This window comes from Mustela erminea, chromosome 2 (assembly GCF_009829155.1).
Source record: "Mustela erminea isolate mMusErm1 chromosome 2, mMusErm1.Pri, whole genome shotgun sequence".
NCBI lineage: Eukaryota > Metazoa > Chordata > Mammalia > Carnivora > Mustelidae > Mustela > Mustela erminea.
In genome coordinates this window covers 24,707,942-24,733,740 of record NC_045615.1, presented here as the reverse complement: position 1 = coordinate 24,733,740, position 25,799 = coordinate 24,707,942, and the positions used below count along the sequence as shown (strand labels likewise).

Sequence of the window (25,799 nt, the reverse complement as noted above, 5' to 3'; positions counted from 1 at the left end):
GAAAACTTCTACCACCAACCCCCATCCCCCGCTCGTGTCCCCCTCCTTCAAAGGCTCACCCAGTAGTAGAGACAGTAGGAAGGTGCTGGCAGCAGGGCCCATGTCTTGGTCCTCAGAATCAGCACTTTTTGTTTCCAAGGAGAGGCCAGCTGGGGGGTAGCCAGAGAAGGGGGACGGAACCAGCTTCTGCTCTTGGATGTATTTCTCTGGTTCACCCTCTGCTCTTCTTTGGTTTTCACCACAGAGCCAGGCAGTGAAGGGGTCAGACTTCAGAAATGCGTGGCAGGACCCAGTGGGAGGAGCTGGGGCCCGAGGCGCCCCCTACTGTCCAGGGAGAGCAGGATCTCTGGGGTTCCTGCTTGTGGATTGGAGGATGCTTGTGGATTGACATAGATGTCTGCACAGGGCAAGTCAGAGGGCATCAGAAGGAACGGACCCTTTCTCTAGCAAGAAAGTGGAAGATGGACAGGATTCTTCAAAAGCAAGAAACGGAAACGAGGAAATTACCTAGTACCTGGCTAATTTTTCCCAAATTTTTTTTTGTTGTTTTGTTTTGTTTTCTTCTTTGTCATGGTGTTATCAGTTCTTGGCCTTTAGGCTAAGATCAAGGGTAGCATCTTTGTCACAGTGTTAGCCATTGAATGAATATAGGGCAAGTCAGATTTTCTGGGAAGTAGATTAAGAGATTTGTGTGCGGAAGTTTATTGGGGAGTAGTCTAAGGATCAACACCTGGAGGGGTGAGTGGGGACAGAAGCAGGAAGGAAGCAGGATTGGGCAGAGGGAGAGTTGGACTGTAATTCACTTGCATAAGGGCCACAGCCAATCTCACAAGTTGCTCTGGAGCTGGGGTGGCTCTTCAGAGATGTCCTGAGTGGAGACAAGAAGGCTGGGCCTTTGGATTTTAGTATGATTGGATGTAGGCTGCTGGAAAGGAACGGGCATTACCTTGGGTGAAGTGACTCTGTTGACAATTCTTGGGATAGAACTTAGCCGTGAGCTAAGAGCAGCCAACACTCCTGGTTGCTAAGAGAATGAATACTTTAGTCCTGAAAGGGGATCTTGGGTGCCATGGCACAGCATCTTCTACAGAATTCTCTGTGCCCTTTATGTTTCTGGTACCACCTATTTGTAGGGTACTAGGTCTGTGGAGATAGAATTCACTGATCTTTTAAAGCATGTTATTACTCTCTCATAGCTCAAACTCTTGGGAAGTTTGAAAGAAACACATGAATAATTAAATAATAGAAGACCAAAAAAGGGAGCGATTTTGGTAAGGTTTATTCAGTTGCAACCAACAAGACTCAGACTAGCATAAGTAAAGAGGGGATCGCTTTAAAGATACTGTTATGGGCTGAAATGTGCATACCCCAGAATTCATGCACAGAAGTCCTAACCACAGAATGTGGGGTACCTAGAATGTGACAATTGAAGATAGTGTCTTTAAAGAAGTAATTCAGGTAAATGAGGTTATTAGGTGTAGGCCTTAACCCAGTATAACTGGCGTCCTTACACAAAGAGGAAATTTGAACGCAGACATGTACGAAGGGGAAATATGGCTATGTGCAAGCCAAGGAATGTCTTTTAGGAGGATCCAGCCCTGCTGACCCCTTGATCTCAGACTCATCTTTAGAACCGTGAGAAAAAAACTTTTGTTTCTTAAGCCACCCAGTTTGTGGTACTTTGTTAAGGCATCTCTAGCAAACAAATACAGCTATCTATGGAACAATAGGGAGATCAGAGTAACAAAGACATCTGGAGCTATCATACGACAGATCTGGATGGAGACCAGAGTAGGAAGGTAGCTCGAGATTCGATAACTCAGAAGCTCATCACGAGAGTTCAGGAGAGTTCAGGATCTTCGTTCGGGTCCTCTGCCAGTTGTATGGCTCAACCATAGTCCATGCCTTTTCTTTCTCTCTACTATACCCTGCCCAAGTTTTTCCTTATTTTCATTTCAAATTCCCAAGAATTTGAACAGATGGTCTTGTCTTGTCAGGGCATAGTTCCTTGGCTATGAACTTCTTGTGTTCGGTGTGAGTGCCCTTTTGCATGTAGCGAGGAAGATGAGGATGCAGAAATGTGGCCAGCTTAGCAGAAGGGACTGTTGTAGTGGGACACAAGCTAGATTCACTGTATCTCAGGGTATTCCAATTTATGTATGGTATCCACAGGAAATGGTACTATTTAGTCAACTCATGTAAGTGTAGCTTTTTAAGAAGATCTCGGGATGAGATTTGCCTTCAAGTCATGTTTGGAATAAAGGTAGTCCTTTGGCAAAGACACCAAAGCTCCGGACAGGTCTTTCTGTTGATTTATCAAAGGAACAAGAATTTGACCAGACCCTTTTTTTTTTTTTTCCTCTCGAAGTCTTAGATCTAGCTGTCCTAGATCTTTGGACTTTTATATCCCGGGATAAATCTGAAGTCGCTGGTTAACTCTTCAGAATTAGTAGATTGCTTACGGATCTCTTCTTTTCCCTTTTGTTTAAATGTCTTACAAAAAATATATAGTTTATTTTGGTTCCAGTTTAGTTAGAAGTAAGCTTTACTGGAAGTAGCTAAGACATCAGCTCCTTCCTCTGAAAACTGGAAGTGAAAGGAAAGTATTAAGTAGTTATCTTGCTTTTCCTGTCCAAATGGTGGTTCAGAGTAAAAAACAAACAAACAAACAAAAAACAAAAAAACCCAACAACAACAAAAAAACAACCAGGGGGCTTAGTTGATGAGAGGGAAGAATTTCAGTTAATAAATGTGCTTGGACTGATGGAATTTGAAAATCACTGCTTGCAGCCCCTCATAAGATCCTTGATTCGGGGGATGGTTATCAGAAGTGGATAGTTTCAGATGAGAACTTGATAGAGTCCTCAGTCTGTTACCATTTGAATCCTCTGATCAATCTGAGCATCATGAAAATTAGAAAAAGGCAGATGTGTGTCTCCTGATACGACAAAGTATGAAGCAATATTCAGTGACGTATTCAGATAAAAAAAGGTGAAACCCGAGTCTCTAAAGCTGCTTCTACTCATAGCACACAGAGAGAATAAAGAGTAAGTTTAATTATAGTACAAGTCTATAATCAAATACAGAATGCAGGACATTATATAAAACAACAAACTGATGATTTCTTTATAATAAGCAAATGGTATGAGAGTAAAAAGGGATGGAAGTTCCTTTGGATGAAAAGAAACTTAAGAGACATAAGTATGTGTGGCCCTTGTTTGGTTTGTAACAAACCAACTTTAAAAAGACATTTTGATACAGTCAAGGATATTTGATAATGAACTGGGTATTTAGATAGTATCAAGGAATTATTCCTAGTCTTGATAGGTGTGATAATGGCATTGAGTTATTGAAGAAAATGTCCTCTTTTTCATTTCTTCTCTTTGTTGTTATTTTTTTAAAATTCAGGCATAATTGACATACGCTGTTATATTAGTTTCAGGTGTACAACAGTGTGATGTGACATTTTTACATATTGCAGAATGGTCACCACAATAAGTCTGATTATTATCTGTCACCTTACAAAGTTAACACAATATTATCGACTGTATTTCCTGTGCTTTATGTTATATCCCCATGTCTTTTTCATAGCTGGAAGTTTGTACATCTTGTTTTTCACTCGTTTTGCCCCCTACCTACCCAAATCCTCCTCCTCTCTGGCTACCACTAACTTGTTTTTATATCTTTGAGTCTGGATTTAGTTCTGTTTTGTTTGCATGTTTGTCTTTTATTTTCCACATATAAGTGAAGTCTTGTGGTATTTGTCTTTGACTTACAATTAGCATAATGCCTTCAGAGTTTATCCAAGTTGTCAGGGATAAAATTTCACTCTTTTTATGGCTGCATAGTATTCCATTAGATATATAGATAGACAGACAGATAATCACATCTTCTTTATCCATTTATCCATCAATGAACACTTAGATTATTTCCATATTTTGGCTGCTGTAAATAATGCTGCAGTGAACATAGAAGTACATATGTCTTTTCGAGTTAGTGTTTTTGTTTTCTTCAAAATATCCAGTAGCAGAATTGCTGGATCATACGGTAGCTCTTATTTTTAATTTTTTTGAGGAACCTCCATACTGTTTTCCATAGTGGCTGTACCAGTTTACATTCTTACCAACAGTCCACAAGAGTTCTCTTTTCATATCCTCACCAGCAATTGTTATTTTTTTCTCTTTTTGATATTAGTCATTCTGATAGGTATGAGGTGGTAGTTCACTGTGGTTGTTATTTGCATTTCCCTGATCATGAATGATGTTGAGCATGTTTTTATGTGCCCATTGGCTAGCTGCATGTTTTCTTTGGAAAAATGTCTGTTCAGGTTCTCTGCCAATTTTTAAATTGGATTGTTAGGTTTTTGTTGTTGTTGTTGGAGTTCTTTATATATTTTGGATATTGACCCCTTATCAGATATGTGATTTGCAAGTATCTTTTCCCTTTCAGTAGGTTGCTTTTTTTGTTTTTTTGATGGTTTCCCTTATTGTGGACAAGCATTTTTTTAAAAATGTAGTCCTATTTGTTTTGTTTTTGTTTCCCTTGCCTTTGAATTGAGGTCCAAAAAAATATTGCTAAAACTGATGTCAAGGAGCTTACTGTCCATGTTTTCTTCTAGGAGTTTTATGGTTTTGGGTCTTACTCAAGTCTCTAAACCATTTTGTGTTAATTTTTAGATATGGTGTAAGATAATGGTTCAGTTTCATTCTTTTGCTTGTAGTTGTCCAGTTTTCCCAGCACCATGTATTGAAGAAATTGTTCTTTTCTCATTGTCTATTTGGGCCTCCTTTATTGTAAATGACTATACATACGTGGGTTTATTTCTGGACTCTCTGTTCTGTTCCATTGATCTATGTGTCTGTTTTATACCAATACCATGCTGTTTTGATTACCTTAGCTTTGTAGTATGGTGTGAAATCAGAAAGTGTGATACCTCTGGTTTTGTTCTTTTTTCTCAAGATTGTTTTGGTTATTTGGGGGATCTTTTGTGATTCCATACCTATTTTAGAATTACACTATTTTTTCAAGGAATGCCGTTGGGATTTTGTTAGGGATTGCATTGAATCTGTAGATTGGTTCGGGTAGTACGAACATTTTAGTAACATTAATTCTTTCAATTCATGAGCACAGAATATCTTTTCATTTCTTTGTGTCTTCAGTTTCTTTAAGCAGTGTCTTACAGTTTTCAGGTTATAGGCTTTCACCTACTTTGGTTAAATTTATTTTATACTTTCTGATGGGATTGTAAATGGGATTGTTTTCTTGAATTGTTTGTGATAGTTTGCTATTAGTTATAAGAAACAAATTTTTATATATTAATTTTGTATTCTTAATTTTATTGCATTCATTTATTAGTTCTAGCAGGTTTTTAGTGGAGTCTTTAGGGTTTTCTATAGATAGGATCACATCATCTGCAAATAGTGGCAGTTTTACTTCTTTACTAATTTTGATGCCTTTTATTTCTTTTTCTTGTCGGATTGCTGTGGCTAGGACTTCCAGTACAATGTTAAATGAAGTCGGGAGAGAGTCTGTTAATAATTTGCTTTATGTATTTTGGTGCTCATGTTTTATTTGCATATATATTTATAAATGTTATATCTTCTAGCTGGGTATCATTATGTAGTGCTCCTCTTTCTCCTGTTACAGTATTTGTTTCAAAGTCTTTTTTGTCTGAAATGAGTATAGCTACATCCGTTTTCTCTTGGTTTCCATATCCATTGAATATCTTTTTTCATACCTTTACTTTTAGTCTGTGTGTGTCCTAACTTTTGAAGTGAGTCACTTGTAGGCAGTATATGAATGCATCTTGTTTTATTTTTTTTTAGTGCACTCAGCCATTCTCTGTCTTTTGATTGAAGATTTTAGTCCACTCACATTTACATTACATTATATTACAATAAGTATATACTTATTGCCATTTTGTTAACTGTTTTCTGGATGTTTTTATAGTTTCTCTGTTTCTTTATTCTTTTCTTTCTGTCTTCCCTCTGGTTTGACAACTCTCTTTAGTGTTATATTTATATGATTCCTTTCTAATTTTCTTCTGTGCATCTACTCTAAGTTTCTGCTTGGTGGTTAGGTTCACATATGTAATCATTTGTGTGTAAAAACCTATTTTAAATTGGTAATAACTTAAATTTGGACACATTCTAAAACTACATTTTTAAACTCCCCATCCCCCCTAGATTTTGCTCTTTGTTTATTTTGTTTTTAAGATTTTATTTATTTATTTGACAGAGATCACAAGTAGGTGGAGAGTCGGGGGTTGGGGGGGGGAGCAGGCTCCCTGCTGAGCAGAGAGCCAGATTCAAGGCTTGATCCCAGGACCCTGAGACCATGACCTGAGCCAAAGGCAGAGGCTTAACCCACTGAGCCACCCAGGACCCCTGCATTTTGTTTTTGATGTCTCTTTTTACATCTTTTTATTTTATGTATTCCTTAATTATTGTAGTTTTTGTTAATTTTACAATTTCTGCCTTTCAACCTTATTAGTAGCTTTGTAAGTGAATAATCCACTACCTTTACTATGTATTTACCTTTTCAGTAATTTTTTTTTATTTTTGTATGTTTCTTGTTATTAATTAGTGCTATATCTGTTTAGTTTAAGCCTTTTACTATTTCTTCTAAGGGTAGTTTACTAGCCTTTGGCTTTTGCTTATCTGGAAGATTCTTTATCTCCAAATCTGAGAGATAACCTTGCCTGATAGAGTATTCTCAGGGTATTCGTGGAAATTTTTTCCTTTCAGCACTTTGAATATGTCATGCTACCCTCTTTTGACTTGCAAAGTTTTTGCTGAGAAATCTGCGGATAGGCTTATGGAATTTCCCTATATGTAACCGTTTGTTTTTCTGCTTTTAATATTCTCTCTTTACCTTTAACTTCTGACATTTTAATTATAATGTATTTTGGTTTGGTTTTCTTTGGTTTCATCTTATTTGTAACTCTGGGCTTCCTGGACCTGCATTGCCTGTTTTTTTTTTTCTTTAGGGACGTTTTTAGCCATTATTTTCTTCAAATAAGTTTTCTGTCCCTTTATCTCCCTGTTTTCCTTTTGGGACTCCTATAATGTGGATTTTGAGAGAGAGAGAGGGAGTTTAAGCAGGGGGAGGGCCAGAGGGAGAGGAAGAGAGAGAATCCCAAGCAGACTTTGTACTGAGTGCAGAGCCTGATGTGGGACTTGATCCCAAGACCCTGAATCATGAACTGAACCAATCTTGTTAAAATTCTCACTGTGTTCACCCATTCTCTTGAGTTAGGCAAGCATCTTTATGACCATTACATTAAATTATTTTATCAGATAGTTTACTTACTCAGTATCAGCAAGGCCTTTTTCTGAAGAATTGTCTTATTCTCTCATTTGGAACATATTTCTGTTTCCTCACTTTATTTGACTCTCTGTGTTTGTTTCTGTATAGTAGGCAAACATCTACCTCTCTCAGTCTCGAAGGAATGGCCTTATGTAAGTATGATCCTTTTCATTCAATCTTGCTTTAGCTATCGGTTGTCTCTGAGCCTTTATGATTGCCTAAGCTACCTGAATTGTTTTTGATGTTCTTCCATTGTAGAGAGTGTGCCAAGACCTGTTTGTAATCAAAGCACCTGCTGATTGGAATCTAGACTCTCAGGCAGCTGCTTCAAGTATGCAAATATGTATAGTCCTGTGGGACCTCAGCTGTAATCTTAGCTGATCTTTAGATTAGTAGATTGGTGGGGGGGAGTCCCCTGGGTGACAGTTGCAAAAATTGGGGCTTCAGATGAGTATATAGGCTCCCTTCTGGGAAGTCTCCTTGACTCTAGTGAAGCTAACAGGGTGTACAAGGATGATGTCTCCCTGCTTGTGTTCCCTGGGACCACTCCTTCGGGAAACCTGCCTACCCTGCAGGCTGAAGCTTCAGGCTAAGTGAATGGGTTTTATTCACGGAGAGACTGGAGTTGTGTTTCAGTGTGCTGTCTGTGTAGTGCCCTGGGGGTCGGAGCCTGCCCAGAACCGCCTTTCCAGTTGTTATACAGTTCTATGGAGCTTTAGAACACCAGTCCTCTTGGTCACCAGGGCCAATCAAGGGTGTCTCTTGTGTGAATTGCATGTTATCTGCTGGCTTTATTGAGTCAGTTGGAGAGTGTAGGGGCAGGGCACGGTCACTGGCTTCAGAAAGGCAGTGGGGGAAATGCCTTAACGGCATTTTGCATCTGTGGGCTTCAGTGATTCACTGGAAGTGCCTTTTCAGTTTGCCCCCTTTGGCTTTGGGCCGGCAGCAGGAGAATGCCACGACTGTTCACAGTCACCAGCCCCAGTCAGAGGGCAGGAGAGTGTTGCGTTTGCCCACACTCACAGTCTTAGAGAGTGGGAGAGCTCTGTGATCTTGCCTGCCCCAGCCAGGGAGCCAACGGAACGGAACATTTCTCCTGCCCTCACTTGCCAGCCTTAGCAAGTGCTGTGACTTCTTGCCCTGACCTGTGCCAGCAAAGCAGCAGGAGGATACTGCATCCATTCTCACCTGCCTGTGCTAGCAGTAGTGGCCAGTAGTGCTCTGGTGAGCATCTCTGCTGTCTCCCACTCCTCCAGCCAATGCCCCGAGATTAGCAAATGAATCTCTGTCACATATAGCATAGGCACTTTTCAGATTTGTGTCTCAGGGCCCTCAAGATTACATGTGAGCCCTCTGAGGGGGGAATCTAAGTTTCCTCTAACACTTTGGGAACCCCAGCCATACCCTCACTGGTTTTCCAAGGCAGATGTTTTGGAGGCTTTTGTCTTCCTGTGGATAGCAGGGGTAGATTGCCAGGTATGGGGCATCAACCTCTCCCTTGCCCTGAGAGGAGTGCCTGTTTGGCGAGATCCCTCCCTGTTGTCTGTCACCATGCCAGGGGTGGGGTTGTTTATGAGACCATATCTCTATCTCTCCTGCATATCTTGATTGCTCCTTTTATCCATTTTTGAGAGCAGTTCATCTAGTTTTCAGGTCTTCTGTAGAGGGAAGTGATTTGTATGTTGTAGCTTTAGATTTGTTGTGTCCATGGGAGGAGGGGAGTTTAGGATCTTTCAGTGCTGCTGTCTTGGACACTCTCCAGAAAATGTTCCTTTTTAAAGAGTTGGAACTTATGAGTCCTTTTTAAATCTAAGCTAATTTTTATTTTCACTTTTTATTATTACTATTTTAAAAAAGATATTTATGTATTTATTTATTTATTTGACAGAGAGGGAGAGAACAGCAAGAGAGGGAATACAAGCAGGGGGAGTGGGAGAGGGAGAAGCAGGTTACCCTCTTCTACACCCCACTCTCCGCCAGTCAGGGAGCCTGATGTGGGGCTCTATCCCAGGATCTTGGGACCATGACCTGAGCCAAAGGCAGACGCTTAATGACTGATACACTCAGGTGCCCCTGATTTTTTTTATTTTTTTTATTTTTTAGATTATACTGGACAGATGCACTCTGGTTCTCAACCCACAATGACTATTCTTTGGTTTTCATGGGGACGACTTTAAGATCTTAAGCAAGTCACTTTGTTCCTAAGGCCTGTGTTTTCCTATTCTGTGAAGGCATTGCAATCAGTTGATCTCAGGTTCTTTACAGATGTAACACTGAATTATACATGGCTAATTTATCTGTTTATTTATTTACCTTTGTCTATGCCCCAGCTGTCCCTCTACAATTATTTTCTTATTTTTGGTGTGGCAGTCAGCGGACATGTTGGTGTGCCATTTTACTGCTCCCTTTCTTCTCAGGTAAGGAAGTGCCAGGGACTTGGAAGCCTCTAGAGACTAGATGCCAGTGGCACTCCAGAGACTTCCTGAGATGGCTCTGGGAGCTTTCTTCCTTTCTCATTCTGCTCTGTTTCCAGGTCTTAGATTCTGTATTCCCAGATCATTACCCTAGTAACATTAGAATGCTCTTTAAGTACCTGTGCTCTGCACGCTAACTGCTGGTTTGGAAAAGGGGCAGTGTGATGGTAGTGATAGGAGCTTTATCACTTGCACGTAGCTGTGGCCAACTTAGAACTTTTACATCTTTGCAAAATAAAAATCATAATACCCCACAAGATTTTTGTAAAAATTAAATGAGATAAAGTCAGAGTTCTTAGTGGGTGCCTGGGTGGCTTAGTCGGCTAAGTGGCTGTCTTTGGTCTGGGTCGTGATCCCCAGGGTCCTGGGATCGAACCCCACAGTGGGCTCTCTGCTCAGTGGGGAGTCTGCTTGTCCCTCTCCCTCTGTCTTCTCCCCCTGCTTGTGTGATTGAGAGCTCGCTCTCTTTCTTTCTCTCTCAAATAAATAGAGTCTTTTATTTAAAAAAAAAAAAAAGAAAGTACTTAGCTTGGGTTTGGCCTATTTAAGGATGCAATAATAAAGAGTAGCTGCAGTTTTTATTGTTGTTATTAAACTAATATCTCCCTTTTAAGTGCTAACTTAATTCTGGACAAACAACTCATCTCTGTGATGGCTTAGATTAATGTTGATGGTACCTGTGGATAAGAATGTCTCAGCATTGGCTCTATTGGCATTTTGGGCTGGATGATTGTTTATTGTGGGGTGCTGTCCTGGGAATTGTAGGATGTTAAGAAGCATCTCTGGCCTTTATTTTACTGGCTGTCAGGAGTACTACCACCTCCTGTCGTGAGTATTGCCAGATGTCCCCTGGGGGGCTGAATCACCCTCAGTTGGAAACCACTGTGGAAAGTGGGGATGCCACTTCAGGGATGCAGTCTTCTCTTGAGCATCTGAGAATAAAACAGGGACAGCAGTAGATTTGCAAGTTTTTGTAGCTTTTTGTCTGTATTTCCAGGAAGAGCAAATGGATTCCGTTGTCTCTTTTATAATTCAACCCATGAGATTGATGTATTATATTGGAAAATGAATAAATCCCCTTACAAAACTATCTTTTAAAGAATCATTGATTACTCTGGCATTTTGCCTTTTCTGTCACCGCCACAATAGACCCTAGGCCTGTTAAAAGATCCAGTCTGTTCTCAGTTTTTGAACTTGTACAAGACATTTTTAGTCCACCTTTAGTTCCACTAACCAGTGTGTTCTAGCATTAGTCCATAAACTTGGCATCCATTATTTCAGGGCTAAGCCCTGGACAACTTTTTAGAGACACCCTTTTCCTCTTCCCAGCGTTTTGCCTTCTTGGCCAGTACTCTGTATAGTTTCCCTCTTCCATAGTCACCTTCTCCACGGGACTGATCCTGTTCTGAGCGCCATCCTACTTGGCCAGGGCCCTGCAGCCTGCGCATCAGTCAGTCCCTCTTTGCAAGAGCTGTTGGTCTTGTTCTTTTGATCACTAAGAGAAAAAATATTTCCCTTTTTCTATTTGTTTACTTGTTCTCATGCTAAAGGAATTCTTGCTATGGTTTTGACAACTGGTTTTCTATCGTCTATAGCTCTCATTTTGTTTTTCAGAAAATAAGATTTGATGCTTTCTGTTTGCAAGTCTCTATATTAGATGCTGCTAGAAGGTCAAGAACATGAATAGGATAACTGGGTATTTTCTCAAGGATGTTCTTATCTATTCAGGAAAAGTAAAGTTGGATATACCTAAATAATTACAAGTGGAGCTAGGAGTATAGTAAGTGCAAATAACCAGGAAAAAGGGCAGTGTTATGTTGGCATAGTATAAAGACGAACCTTTAGTAGAGCCTTCTAACAGTGAGTGGAGGTAATCTGGTATAGTGAAAAGGGCCAAATCTTTGGAGTCAGATGGTCAAATGTTAGCTATGTGATCTTTGGCAAGTTACTTAACCCCTCTGAGCCTCAGTTGTGTTTAGTGTGTGTGTGTGTGTGTGTGTGTGTGTGTGTGTATGTGTGTGTATGTGTGTGTTTTGAGTGGTGAAAGCAGAATTAGTAATCCCTTCTTGAATTGTTAGGAACTAAGTAAGATAATATATAAAGTGATAACAGGATACCTGGGTGGCACAGTCAGTTAAGCATTTGAGTCTTGGTTTTGGTTCAGGTTGTGATTTCAGGGTCCTGAGGTTGAGCCCTGCATTGGGCTTCGTGCTCAGCACAGAGTCTGCTTGGGACTCTTTCTCCCTCTTCCTCTGCCCCTCCCCTTTACCCCACTCTCATGCATGTACTTACACTCTTTCTCTAAAATAAAGAAATCCTTTTTTTTTTTTTTTAAATTTTATTTATTCATTTGACAGAGAGACAGAGAACAGCAGGGAGAGTGACAGGCAGAGGGAGAGGGAGAAGCAGGCTCCCCACTGAGCAGGGAGCCCAGTGTGAGGCTCCAGGACACGAGGATCATGACCTGAGCTGAAGGCAGATGCTTAACCGACTGAGCCACCCAGGTGCCCTAAAATAAATAAATCTTTAAAAGAGAAATAAATAAAGTGATCAGTGTACTAGCTAATACAGAGGAGGCATAAAGTAAATATAAATTCCTGCTACAGAGATGAGGTAAAGATGCCATGTCACCCAGAGAGTCCCCCTTAGGCAGGTATTTCACAGGCAATGTGACTTTGCACAAGTCCTCTCAATTTGGGGCCTTAGTTTTTTAGCTTCAGAAATTCAAGGTTTGTCAGATCACCTAGAATACATCAAGTTCAAGAGACGGACTCACTAAATTTTAAGAGACCTGTGTATGAGCCAGAATGTTTATTTGCATTGAGGGCTATTCCTTTCTGTTATTTGGAATTTTCATTTTTCCTAACCAGGACACATCTTGTTGATATGAGTAGGGACAAATTAGTAAGTGGGTGGTGGTTTAAAGAGACTTAGATCTGAATAAATGGAAGTGGTTAATCTCATCTCTTGAGCATTTCACTTATGAGGATGAAATATCCCTTCTTTATGAAAACTAGGTGAAAGAGTGCTTCTCCACAACAGAACGTATTTTTCTAAATAAATGTGACGTTTATATTCGTCAAACTCAGAGTCTTTTTCCCCTTAATGGCCTGGGGTCTGATGAACTCGTATAGTTATCCGGCTTTTGCTGCCTTGGATTCCATGCTGACCTTTCCCTTCGGATTATGGTCAGGGCCTTGTGCTGTTGATTAGATTTAAGCTTCTCACTTAACGATTTCACGCCTCTTAACCGTTGCTTTGACCTTATACCCAGATCTCCAAGTTCAGCTTATTAAAACACAGAGGCATGTATTTCCTGAAATTTTGGGAGGTTCTTTTTACAGATACTTACCTCATTCCATCTCGTGCACCATGTGTCAATTTTTCTGCTAAGTGTCCATTTTTTTGGAGCGTCCTGGTGGGAAAGGGGGACGGTGCCTTGTAGTGGAAATAGGTGCATTTTACGTTCCCAGCAGTTACTCACTTAGTTGATTTTCCAGTGCTGCTGTGTGAAGAAGGGTAAGGATCATCTACTGGATCTGTTCAATATAAGTAGACCTAGGCCTTGATTGGAGAGTTCTGTCAGGGAACTTGGAAGGTGCCTTTCAACAATTTATTTCCTGATCCTAAAACCTTTGCTCTCCTTGTTGGATTTCTTGGCTCTAGTATCTAGATCCATTGTCTTTTCTCACAACGTTATCTTTTATACTTAGAATCTCACATGTTTAGTGAGTTTATCTTTTGTCAGTTTTGTTAGTTACGTTCATGTGTCCCTGCTTGCCATTCTGTAGTGTTGTTGTCTGAAAAAAAATCCTGAGGAAAATTATTAGCATGAATAGTGTCCCTTTGAGAATAAATTGTTATCATTCTTTGAATCCTGCTGGTACTTTGTATCATTTTTTCATTTAGAGAATTAATTTTTTTCAAAGTTATCATTTTCATATGTACAGAAAGCTTTTTAATGGCCCAGATTTAATTTACGTATCTTTAAGTAATTATCTTCACAGTTATTAATGAAAATTTTCCATTTAAAGCAATGATTTTATTGGTATTTAATGAAATTTGAGCAAGGGATGTATGTCCACTTTTTGTTGTGCATTCCACTGTCTTGCCAAACTTCTACCAATTATATTTTTAACTATTATTTGCCTAGTAACAGAGAATCCTGTTATTATTTTAATCAGCTTGTTACGAAATCCGTAAATTAAGTCAGCATTGGCCAGTGTCTGATCCCACGTTTGTTCGTTCTTTTTTTTTTTTTTTTTTAAGATTTTATTTATTGCAACAGAGAGAGCACAAGCAGGGTGAGCAGCAGGTAGAGGGAGAAGCAGGCTCCCCACTGATCTGAGAAGGGAGCCCAATTTGTGTCTCAGTCCCAGGACACCGAAATCATGAGCGGAAGGCAGGGGCTTAACAAATTAAACCACTCACGCTCCCCTCAGATCCCATGTTCTTAACCACTCTTTGTATACCTGCCGAGGAAAAGGACACAGGTAAAGCACCCATAGATTTCTTACATGAAGACATGTTCTTAGATCACTCTTCAGTCAGGAAATTGTGAGTTGGAGATGTCTTTAATAAACACCTTCCCTTAACCCCAGGACACCTGAGAGTACAACCATGAAGTGCTTTCAGTGGGTAGGGGGAAGGCTCAGAGGGCATTCTTCTCTGAATATCTCTATTTAAACTCCTCCTCCCTCCATTTAATCCTCAACTACTAAATGCTGGTGAGTTTTAGCTTTCTAGTTCCTTAGGCCACACCCTTCCCTGACTCTATAGAAGGCACCCTTTAAAATCCCGAGGCCTCAGCCATCCTTGCCTCCTGAAACTCAAACCTCGTTGATTCACTGTTTTATTTATTTATTTTTAAAGATTTTATTTATTTATTTGACAGAGAGAAATCACAAGTAGTCGGAGAGGCAGGCAGAGAGAGAGAGGGAAGCAGGCTCCCTGCTGAGCAGAGAGCCCGATGCGGGACTCGATCCCAGGACCCTGAGATCATGACCTGAGCCTAAGGCAGCGGCTTAACCCACTGAGCCACCCAGGCGCCCCTGATTCACTGTTTTAAAGACTAAAATACAGTAGGAGTGCCTGGGTGGCTTGGTTGGTTGAGCATCTGACCCTTGATCTCAGCTCAGGTCTTGATCTCAGGGTCATGAGTTCAAGCCCTGCTTTGGCCTCCATGCTGGGTATGGAAAAATAAATAAATAAATAAATGAAGACTAGAATATAGTAGAAGTAATGAGATGTCAGTTATGAGATTAGGTTATGAAAAGACCGTGGCTTCCATCTTGAATGCTCTCTTTTACTTTATCTTGGTTCATTCACTCTAGGGAAAGGTAGTTGCCATGAGACAGCCCTACGGAGATGTGTGAGTGACCTTAGAAGCAGATCCTCTGGAGCCGGCGCAGACCTATGAATGAGCTTGACAGCACTCCTTTTCTAGTTGAACTTTGAGATGACTGTGGCTGATACAGCAGCAGCCCCTTGAAAAAACCCTGAGCCGGAACTACTTGGCTAAGCCCTCCCTAGTTATGGACCCCAGACGCTGTGAGAGAATCAGTGTTGGGAGTTTTCTCAGCTGTTAAGTTTTGGGGTGATTTGTTGCACAGGAATAACTAACACACTGCCCTCGGCTCCTCTTTCCTGCTGTGCTTCCACTGAAACCTCATCTTTTGACTCCTTGCTCATTCTTCAGAACCCAGTCTAGGCCCATATCGGATGATTTTCTTTTCTTTTCTTTTCTTTTTTTTTTTTTAAGATTTTATTTATTTATTTGACAGATCACAAGTAGATGGAGAGGCAGGCAGAGAGAGAGAGAGAGAGAGGGAGGCAGGCAGAGAGAGAGAGAGAGGGAAGCAGGCTCCCTGCTGAGCAGAGAGCCCGATATGGGACTCGATCCCAGGACCCCGGGATCACAACCCAAGCTGAAGGCAGGGGGGTTACCCACTGAACCGCCCAGGTGCCCCCCATATTGGATGATTTTCATCTGGAATTCAGCAAGGGAAAACCTACTAATTTCTCTGGACTCCAGTTTCTTTCTCTGTGGAGTGTGGGATTGGTTGGGCCAGGTGATCTCCAGATCTTTTTCAGCCCTAAAGTTCTGTGCTTTGGGATTTCCCCAGGCACTGTCTCCAGTTTCATCAAAAGAATGAATATAAGAAATAACAATTGGAATCAACCAAACTTTATTAACACTGGGGATCTTTTTTTCCAGGTTGACTTGGGGATAAAAGGCAACAGACATGTTAGGCTTATGGTGACTAGCAGAAATAGCAGAACTGCATCTGTCTTGGTGACTCCTCAAAATCTCTAATCAAAACTATCAACTTCTAGGAGCACCTAGGTGGCTCAGTCGGTTAGGAATTCGACGTGATCTCCCCTCAGGTCTTGCTCGGTCATTGGGCTCCACACTGGGCATGGAGCCTATTTAAAAAACAAACAAAAGCCATCAACTTATTAGAATTTCCCGCCTTTTTCCCTCATTCTTAATTGTCACTTACTGTGGTTGTACTAACCTCAGCCACTTAAGGTAGCCCCAGGAAAATGAGAGGTAGAAGCATTACAGGGAAGAGCCCAGAGAAGTACAGACTGATGACAGCAGAAAAGTCAGTATATGAAATGACTGACTTCTCAATCCAAGATTTATAGAAACTGATGTTTGTATATATTCCAGGATCATTGTTTTGGATGCAGTTTGACTCCCCGCTGACCACTCCTGCCAGGACCCAGAAATCCTCCACTCTACACGTCAGGGGATCACCTCTACTGCCCTGGGGAGAGAAGAAAGATGACTAAGCCTTGCACAGGGTAGACATAACTCTCCCGGTTGGTTAGTCAAGAACTGTGGAGTTAGGGCCTCTCCAGGCACTGCTGGATTCACCCAGAGATTCTGAAGATAAGAGACACGGAAGATAAGAGATATGGGAAAGGGGAGGGTTCTAGAAGGTGCCTACAGGATGGATTCTTACTATACACTGATCCGTCTGCCCCACTGGGAGCTTGGAGCAGATCATGGCTTCACTGATGATGGGCTTGATTCCACGCAAGTTTGCTTTCTGATAGTAGTCACGGCATGTCTGGAGATCCATAAGGGGCACTTCCAGCTCCTTCAGTATGTAAGACGGCTTCATATCTGTGAGAACAAAAACAATCCGAGCTGTCTTAAAAATGCAGGAAGCAACTTTCAGCTAGGGATAGAGATTTCATGCCTCTGTTTTTCAGGGATTTCAGCTCTGCTTTTAAATATTCTGCCTCCATATCAGATGGCATTCTGCTTTCCAGTTCGGGAAATAGCTGAAGGGCTGAGTTCCCTGGGTCTGAACAGGGCAGAAGGCATTTGCTCCCACTCAGATGCCACAGATAACAGAAAATCTTGTGACTCAGGAAAACCCAAAACGATGACGCAGAATGACCTCATTTGGCCTTGGAATATATTGTTATATTCCATTGAATACGAAGAGGTAGTAGATCTAGCAGACTGAAGAATGAAGACCGTTGATTCAGTCATGAAGCTCTACTCTCCTCTCCTGACTTGAGACTTGCTGAGGAGCCTTACTTTTTTTTAATACATCTTCATGCCCGCTTCCCCTCTCCACCTAACCACATATACCACCCAGGTGCAGAGGGAAAGCTCTATTACATCTCAGACTGAGAGCTACCCTCTCCGTAAGCTCATTGTCTTGTCTTTATCACTTTGAAGGTCTTAGCACTACTGCTAAACAAGAGCAGAGGCAGACACGAATAAGCAAGAGAGATTGCAGCAGAAGTATGAAAGCAAAGGGGAGGGAACAGGGTCAAGGAGAATTTGAAGTCTGTGGCGTGACAGATTAATTGCCTTGGAGAGTGCAGTATATGTGGAGCTAGGGCTGGGATAGGGAGCAGGGGTTAGAGAATGTCAGCTGAGGAAAGAGAGCTCAGAAAATCCACTTACCCTCATGTTGGTGCATTCCCGAATAGCCCCATCCAGTCACCCAGCAGGAGGTTGAGTTCTTGAGCTGTACTGCAGATGAGGGGAGGCAGATGGGCAGGACAACAGGGGTAAAAGAAACTGGATAGGCCAGTTTTGCCACAGCGATGGCACTAGTAGTTGTGTTTCCCTGGAGGTGAGGGTAGGGGATAATCCTGGACACAGGGATTGTCGTTGTTTTGGAGCTTGGGCGATCAGAGACCTGAAGTGACCCTACCAACACATGGTATTTTCTGGTGTCCTTAGACCTGAAAAGAGAAGCAGAGTGGGGGGACCATGAGTTTCTTGTGACTCTGTCATGGGGTGTCCCTGAAAACCCCAGTTCTGGAGGTTGCATTTTTCCTCTGATTCTTCGTAAGCTTTTGTTCCTTCACTAAGTATTGAGCATTTCCTGAGGATATGAATGAGACTTAGACATGATCTGGCCCTCACAGGACTGGTGGATTGTGTGCATGCGTGCGTGTCTGTGCGCACTGCGAGTGTGTGTGAGAGAGGGGAGTGAGGAAGGGAGGGAAAGAAGATGGCCAAGCAACAGGCTAACAAGTACAGCCTTTTAAAGTGTGATAAATACTATGAAGAAAATGGGATTTTAAGTTAGAGAATAAAGGACAGGAGAAAAGTCTTTGGATTGGGCAATCAGGAAAGGTCTCACTGAAGAGATAAGTTCTCACCAGGGTCCCAAAAGACACGAGTTTCAGCCTTGAGGAGAGCTATCAGGAGAAGCATGTGAGACAGAGGGAATATAATGCAGACTGTGCAAAGACCTGGAGGGTGAGAAAGAACTTGGCAGTTTCTAGGAATCGAGGTGAACCTGGAGTAGAATGAGATGAGGTTGGGAAAATGAGCAGCTATCTGGTGATCCACAGCTTATTGGCCACAGTGAGGCAGCTGGCTTTTATTCTCTTGCCTGGGCATCCACTGAAGGATTTGAAGGAGGGAGTGACGGGATCTTACCTCTGACTTTTTGAAAAATCACTTTGTTATGTGTATGAATCAAGTAGCAAAACCTGTTATACTACTGCAGTGGTCTGGGGCCAGCTATACTGGAGTCAAAGTGTATTTTGGAAATAAAACTGACAGAATTGGCATATGGAGAGTGGGGGAGAGTGAGTTCATATTTCTGAGTATGGCTTGAGCAACAGGTTATGTTGTTGAATGAGACAGGGAAGATAGAAGTTGGTTTGGGGATGATGGTGGTGGTGAAATTGGAGCTCTGTCCTGCTCGTGTGACCTTTGAGGTACCAGTGAGACTTCCAGATGGAATTGGGGCAGAGCTAGAGCTTGGGGCTATTGATGTCCATGTGGGTGTTGCCAGCCAGTATATGATATTTTAAACCATAGGAGAGAATGAGGTCACCTGGGGTGAGTGAAGAGGGCTCAGGATTGTGCATGCAGAGTGGTGTGAACACGTGGCATGCTGGACAGGGAGGATTCCCCCCTCAGGGAGTATCTCCTTGGGTAGCTGCTGAGTTGGGGGCACAGGGGATAACTGTTATTAGGCATTCATTTCAGTCAAAGTGATTGTCAAATATGAGGATGCCTGAAATCTTAAGAGTAGTTGTATTGACTAGAGACCTAGGGCAGGAAACATTTGGACCCTCTTCTAAGGCACAGGGTACCATACCGGGCAGTGCAAGGTAAACTCCTGTCTGCCCGTAGCCCAGGACCTCCAGTCACCCGAGTCCCCTGACAGGTCTCTCTGAAGCAAGGCCCGCACTCACCGGAAGCAGCTTGCCACGGTCAGCACCCACTGCTTTGAGATGAGGGTGGCTGCACAGATGTGAAGCAGGCCCTGGCGGACGCTGACCTGCCAGGGCCACTGGCCCACGTTGGCCTCCCTGCCCGAGGCAATGCCAGATGAGACAGCAGGGCGCCCGCAGACTGCCGACAAAGAGGAGAAAGGCATGGGAGATCTGCCCGGAGACCTGCTCCTCTGCCGCCACCCCTCTGCACTCCTTTCCCAAACTGGTGTCCTCTCTTCAGCTTGGCACAAATGCCCGTCACTTGGTCCGCCCAGTCCTGCTGCACTGGCTGGGGCCTCTTACTTGACTTAAGGAGATTCTCTGGTTCCTCCTCACTGGCGCCTAGGGAGAGAAAAGGGGGTATGTGGGAGACACCCATGATGAATTCTTGTTGCCATAGGAGGTCCACAGCCCATGCCCTGAGCAGCTGTCCTGGGCTGAGCCCCTGCCCCTGCCTAGGACTCTCGTCACCCCAGGAACACACCTGGGATCCCCAGCAGAAGGGGCAGCAGGAAGACACAACCAGCTGGGCCCATGTCTTTTTTTTCCCCTCAGAAGCAACACTTCCTTCTTTCCGGACTCGGGCTCCCAGGGAGAGGCCAGCTGGGGAGCCGCCAGAGAAGGGGGTCAAGACCAGCTTCTCCTGCTTCACCTCCTCCTCTCCTTTGGTTTTCACAACACTCAGGCACTGACAGGACCAGACTTGGATGAAAGTAGAGTTTCAGGACCCAGGGGGAGGAGCTGGGGCCTGAGGCGCCCCCTGCTGTGCAGGAGAGCAGGATGTCTGGGGTTCTGCCAATAGGAAGAGGGGCAAGTTGGGGTGGGCACCAGAGGGAGCTGGGCTCAGTAAGTGCAGTGATCCTGGTGTGGAGCAAGTCCTCCTTCTGTCCAGCCTGCCACATCTCAGGGACTTGCCCTACTTGCTCTCATGTAATTACCCTCTGGCCAAAGGTGAACCAACCTGGGGCGGATCCCTGAGCTTGGATCCCAAAGGGCGGTGCCCTAAGTCCTTGGCCTCCTGACCCGTTACAGAACTGACAAGAGAAAATAAAGAAAAGGAAATAAGCCAGTCAGATAGCTGACCAGTATTTTCTGCTTTGTCTCTTTCCCCTTTTTGTGTCGGTTTACCTGTTGTAATTTGTCCTTGGCCTTCCTAAATCAGCAAATATTTATTAGCTCTGTATGATGCACAAGGTAATATGCTAAATATGGCAGAATGTATAAAGAAGCATGAATTATGGGGGCTCCTTGCCTTCAAGGTGCTGGCAATCTAGTTGGAGAGAAGTGGAATAAGGATGTAACTCAGGAGGTTTTTATTTATAATTGGTCTCCTGTTCATTAAAAAAAGAGAGCCAGGGGCTCTAAAATCTGAATGGGCTTGGATATGGCACATAACCAACATACTGAGCAAATGTTGGTTGTTGTTTTCAAAACCATGGTGAGGAGGTTGAGGATGATGTTGACACAGTTATTTAGGCTCTTTAATTCCAGAGCTGGTGCTTGGCACAGGAGGGCAGTGTGGGTACAGTAAAAATGAGTGCAATTAGAAGGCCTACAGAAATCGGGGGTGGGAGGAATTTTTACTTACAAAAAATCAAGCATGGGATTATTAAAATTGAGAATTAATTTAACTTGAGACCAAAGGAGAAAAGGATGAGCTATATAGTTCACATCACCTGAAGCATACCAATGAGCATAATCAGACCCTGTAGTCAGGAGGTGACTTTCTCCGCCTTGGCAATAAATTCAGTGAGTTTGTTAGAATATTATAAAAAGTGCAGGGGTTAATGTAACAAGAAGTTTTCTAGAGGACTGAGAAACACACCTTGGTTTTTATATTCCCTTAATACACGCTAATGCCATCATTCTGAGTCACGATTAAGGGATTTCTGTGAAGAACTAAACTAACTTAAATGAAGTATTTATTTTTCTTGTTATGTAACTTGAAACAAAAGTAGAATTTAGAGAAGATGCCTCTTTCCTCTTTCAAGTACCAGTTTTTCCAGCTGTGCTTTGGCGAGGTCTGTATTTTCTAGACACCCTTCAGACTGTCTTGACATTTTATTGACATTTTATTTAATTGACTAAGGAACCTGGCTTGTATTTCTGCCTCTGAAGAGCCTCTCTCAGCTTTGTTTGGTTATGGGCTGCAGGAAGACCGGTGAGGAGGACAGTTCCGGACCAAATAAAAGTACCAAAGATCTCAACACACAAAGTTTCATCTCCCCTATTCAGAAGGGAATGGATAAGGTCTGTCCCTCCCCAACGCCAGACAAAAGCCCCAGACACCCTCTCTCCCTGGACAGCCGAGGGCATCTCAGGCCCCAGCTTCCCCCTGGGTCTTGCAGCCATACTTCTGAAGTCTGGTCCTTCAGTGCCTGGCCCTGGGTGAAATGGATAGAAAGCAAAAATTATTTTAGCCGTGATGCCCAGAAGTTTGACACTAGTATAAGGATACTAATGTGTATAATTAATAATGTAGGCACATTACAAATTGGAGAGAGGGAGAAGGGAAGTTTAAAGTCTTTGTTTATAGTTCAGGGTGTCCTTCTAGTTTACAAAGAGAATAAACTTTTTTTTTTTTTTAAGATTTTATTTATTTATTTGACAGAGAGAGATCACAAGTAGGCAGAGAGGCAGGCAGAGATAGAGAGGAAGCAGGCTCCCTGCCGAGCAGAGAGCCTGATGCGGGGCTCGATCCCAGAACCCTGAGATCATGACCCGAGCCAAAGGCAGAGGCTTAACCCACTGAGCCACCCAGGTGCCCAAGAATAAACTTTTGTCTAGCAGTGTTAACATTGATTTCTCAGTAGGTTAGCATGTGATCAGTTACTGGAGCTCGATAGTATTTTCCATTTGCGTAACATTTTCCTCCACACGGTGATTGGGAAGGTTTTCATTTCTGTTTTATAGATGAGCAAACAGAGGACCTTAGAGGTTAACTGATTTAACTAGCTGTATTACTGTGCACTACAAACCTGGGAATTGCTTTCATTTCCTAGTGTACAATAGTAGTCCCCCTTCTTTTTTTTTTTTTAAAGATCTTATTTATTTGTCAGAGAGAGAGAGAGCGAGTGAGTGAGCACAGAGAGAGAGAGCGAGTGAGTGAGCAGACAGAATGGCAGGCAGAGGCAGGGGGAGAGCAGGCTCCCGGCCGAGCAAGGAGCCCGATGTGGGACTCGATCCCAGGACGCTGGGATCATGCATGACCTGAGCTGAAGGCAGCCGCTCAACCAACTGAGCCACCCAGGTGCCCCAGTAGTCCCCCTTCTTATCCCTGGGGCATGTTTTCTGAGACCCCCAGTGGAGGCCCGAAACTATAGTACCAAACCCTATATGTACTGTTTTTCCTACATGTACATTCCTGGGATAAAGTTTAATACGTTAGGCATAGTAGGAGATTACCCACAATACCTAATAATAACTAAAACTGTTATAACACAACGCTCTAATAAAAGTTATGTGAATGTGGCCTCTTTCAAAATGTCTTACTGTACTATATCCACCTTCTTCTTGTGATGCTGTGAGATGATAAAATGCCTGTGTGCTTAGGTAAAGTGAGGTGAGTGATGTAGGATTTGGGACCTAGTAGGTTAGACTAGTACAGACCTTCTGATGACATCTGCTTCTGGACCACGGTGGACCAGGGGTGACTGAAACTGTGGAAAGCGAAAATGTGGCTAAGCGGGGGACTACTGTAATCAGATTCACATCCAAATCTCCTGATTCCTTGTCTGGTAATCTTTCCCTCCATGCTACGGCAGCCTCCCAAGTCCAGGAGACATTGTTTATTTATTCAGTGATCATGTTTTCATTGTCCGTGCCAGACAGTGTTCTGGAATAGGAGGAGTAACAACATGGAAAAAGCCTCTGTCCTCATGGAGCTTACATTGCAGTTTTAGATCATGACAAATGCTTTGGGCAGAAAAATAGAATAGGAAAGGGATGCTGTGGTGGAGCTGTGGTGACTTTTAAATAATCGTGGTCAGGGAAGACATCACTGAGGTAATTTCTGAGCAGGTGTTGGAGGAAAGAGAGGCATTGAGCCAGTGGTCGCCTGAGGGAAGAGGAGTTGAAGCACGAATGATAGCAGTACAAAGCCCCCTGAGGCAGGGGTGTATTTGGGCGTTTGAGAAACACTAAAGCTAGAGCAGAGTGCGTGAGGGGTGCCAGCAGTAGGAAATGAGGTCAGACAGGGAGTGAGCCAGACCGAGTAGGTCCTCATGGGGTGAGGACTTTGGCTTTTATTCTTGGTAGAATGGGAAGATTTGGGTCTGACTTAAAAGTTTTAAATGGACCACAGTGACTACTAGGTTGAGAATGGTGAGGGGTAGAAGCAGGGAAACAGTTAGAAAACTGTTGGAATAAATTGGGCAGGAGGTAATGATGACTTTGGACCAGAGCTGTGAAGGCAAAGTGGTAAAAAGTGGTAGATCTGGGGGCACCTGCGTGGCTCAGTCAGTTACATGTCTGCCTCCAGCACAGGTCGTGATCAAGCCCCACATTGACTCCCTCCTCAGCAGGGAGCCTGCTTCTCCCTCTCCTGCTCCCCCTGCTTATGATCTCTTTCTCTCTATCAAACAGATAAACAAAATCTTTAATTTTTCGACCTGGGCCCCTGGAACTGTGGAATAACCACTTACTAAGATGGAGTACACTGTAAGACCTGGTTTTTAGGGGGTAGATAGGAAATTCATTTATGGGCAGGTTGAGTTTAAGATGCTTGATGGATGTCCAGCTGGAAATGTCTGCTAGGCTATTGAATATATGAATGTGGAATCAGGAGATTGCCACAAACTGAAGGGCTGGATTAGGGTGTCACCAGCCCGTCAAAGTATTTAAAGCCTTAGAATGAGATAAGGTCACCTAGGGAATGAGTAGAAATGGAGCCCACTATGAGTTTCAAGGATTGACCACACCAAAGTTCAGATGAGATAAACAGGAACCAGTAAGAGACTTGAGAGGATAGCATGAGTTAGGCAGAGAACTGCTAGTAGTCTTCTGGTCGTCAGGTGAAGAATGTGTTTCAGGGAGGAGGAGGTGATTGGCTGCCAAGTGCTGCAGACAATGAAGAACTGACCATTCGATTTAGCCTCATGGATGGATTCTGTTGAAGGAGGTTATCAAGTGGACATGACTGTCCGTTGACCCAAGAACTGGACCTGGGCATTCAGAGGTTCCTTACCCCCTCCTCTGTTCTTGGAATGTGGGTTCCATTTGCCTTTCATATTCCTAGAGGCTTTCCAAAGACACATCCCTGAGACAGTGATGTGGTGCTAAGACTGTCCAGACAGTATATGTGACTAGCCCAGTTAAGGCCTCTGTGTAGTTCTAATATTTGGCAGGTGAGGATAGATATCTAGTTGTCTTGGTGGCTGCCCAAAACAAGCCTTGTGTAAATTCCCTTCCTTATTAAACTACCAGTCTGGAAGTGGCCTGCTTCTTTCTTTGGTCTCTCCCTACCCTCTGTTTCAGATCACCCCTGGGAAGCTCCCAGGGTGCTTACAAACCAACAGATTCAAGACAGAAAGGGGAAGAATTTGAGACAGCAAATAAGGCAATTTTTAAAGTTGTTTTACTGTTAAGAGAAATTGGGACGCCTGGGTGGCTCAGTTGGTTAAGCGTCATGATTCCAGGGTCCTGGGGTGGAGTCCCACATCAGGCTTCCTGCTCAGCAGGGAGCCTGCTTCTCCCTCTGTCCCTGCCGCTCCCCCTGCTTGTATGTGCTTGCTCGCTCGCTCTCTGATAAATAAATAAAATCTTTGGGAAAAAAGAGAAATTGAGAAACAGCTGGCAGAAGAGCCTAGGTGGTACAATTTTTTGTTCTTGCTCTAAGATGGGAGAAATTATTTCATGTTTGTGTGCTAATGGAATTACCTAGAAGAGGGAGAAATTGATGCAGGAGAGAAAGCAGGAGAATCGCTGCAGTGTCCTTGAGCAGACAGGAGGGGACTGAACCTAACCATCCGCTGGGGCGTGAGGATGCTTAGATTGGAGCACAGACAGGTCTTTTGTACAACAGGAAGAACAGTAAGTATGTGCATACAGATGCCTTTTGGTAGGAGATGTGGTGGTAGAAGTTCTCTGCTGATGGTTTCCATTTCCTCAGTGGGAGAGAAATCATCTGTTGAGAGTGAGGACGGGAAGGGAAGTATTGAGGACCCAAGAAGAGGGAGTGAACTAGTCATCCACAAGTGTGGGAGATGAATGGGCCGGAGAAAGAATACTGTGACTGCTGGACAGCAGAAAGCGTCCACTGGCATTTGAAGTGATATTGCCAGACTTACGTTGTTCACGGGTAGTGTT

The 25,799-nt window shown here is 43.1% G+C and overlaps 2 protein-coding genes across 5 annotated transcripts in view; one reads left to right on the top strand and one right to left on the bottom strand.

Annotated features, from left to right (window-relative positions):
* Positions 1-25,799, top strand: part of SH3D19 (SH3 domain containing 19) — a 179,348-nt gene that overhangs the window by 38,761 nt on the left and 114,788 nt on the right. The window lies entirely within an intron of this gene.
* Positions 15,962-20,201, bottom strand: PRSS48 (serine protease 48). Of its 2 annotated transcripts, XM_032332506.1 has the most exons (7): positions 19,978-20,201; positions 19,797-19,835; positions 19,473-19,632; positions 17,716-17,999; positions 16,754-16,917; positions 16,301-16,555; positions 16,122-16,208 (listed from the first exon to the last, which is right to left on the bottom strand). In XM_032332506.1, exons 1-6 carry the CDS (start codon positions 20,027-20,029, stop codon positions 16,310-16,312), a joined length of 945 nt encoding a protein of 314 aa, XP_032188397.1. In that variant the 5' UTR covers positions 20,030-20,201; the 3' UTR covers positions 16,122-16,208; positions 16,301-16,309. The 2 variants fall into 2 exon arrangements, with proteins under 2 accessions (XP_032188398.1, XP_032188397.1); XM_032332507.1 differs by lacking the exon at positions 16,301-16,555 and having other exon boundaries at positions 15,962-16,208.

Bases quoted from the DNA above. Each gene is read 5' to 3' on its own strand.
- PRSS48 (XM_032332506.1), bottom strand. From the start codon at position 20,029: ATGGGCCCAGCTGGTTGTGTCTTCCTGCTGCCCCTTCTGCTGGGGATC. The intron at 19,633-19,796 runs GTAAGAGGCCCC...CTTTGTCGGCAG, and splicing joins AGAGAATCTCCTTAAGTCAA to TCTGCGGGCGCCCTGCTGTC. The intron at 18,000-19,472 runs GTGAGTGCGGGC...TTCTCTTTTCAG, and splicing joins ACCGTGGCAAGCTGCTTCCG to GTCTAAGGACACCAGAAAAT.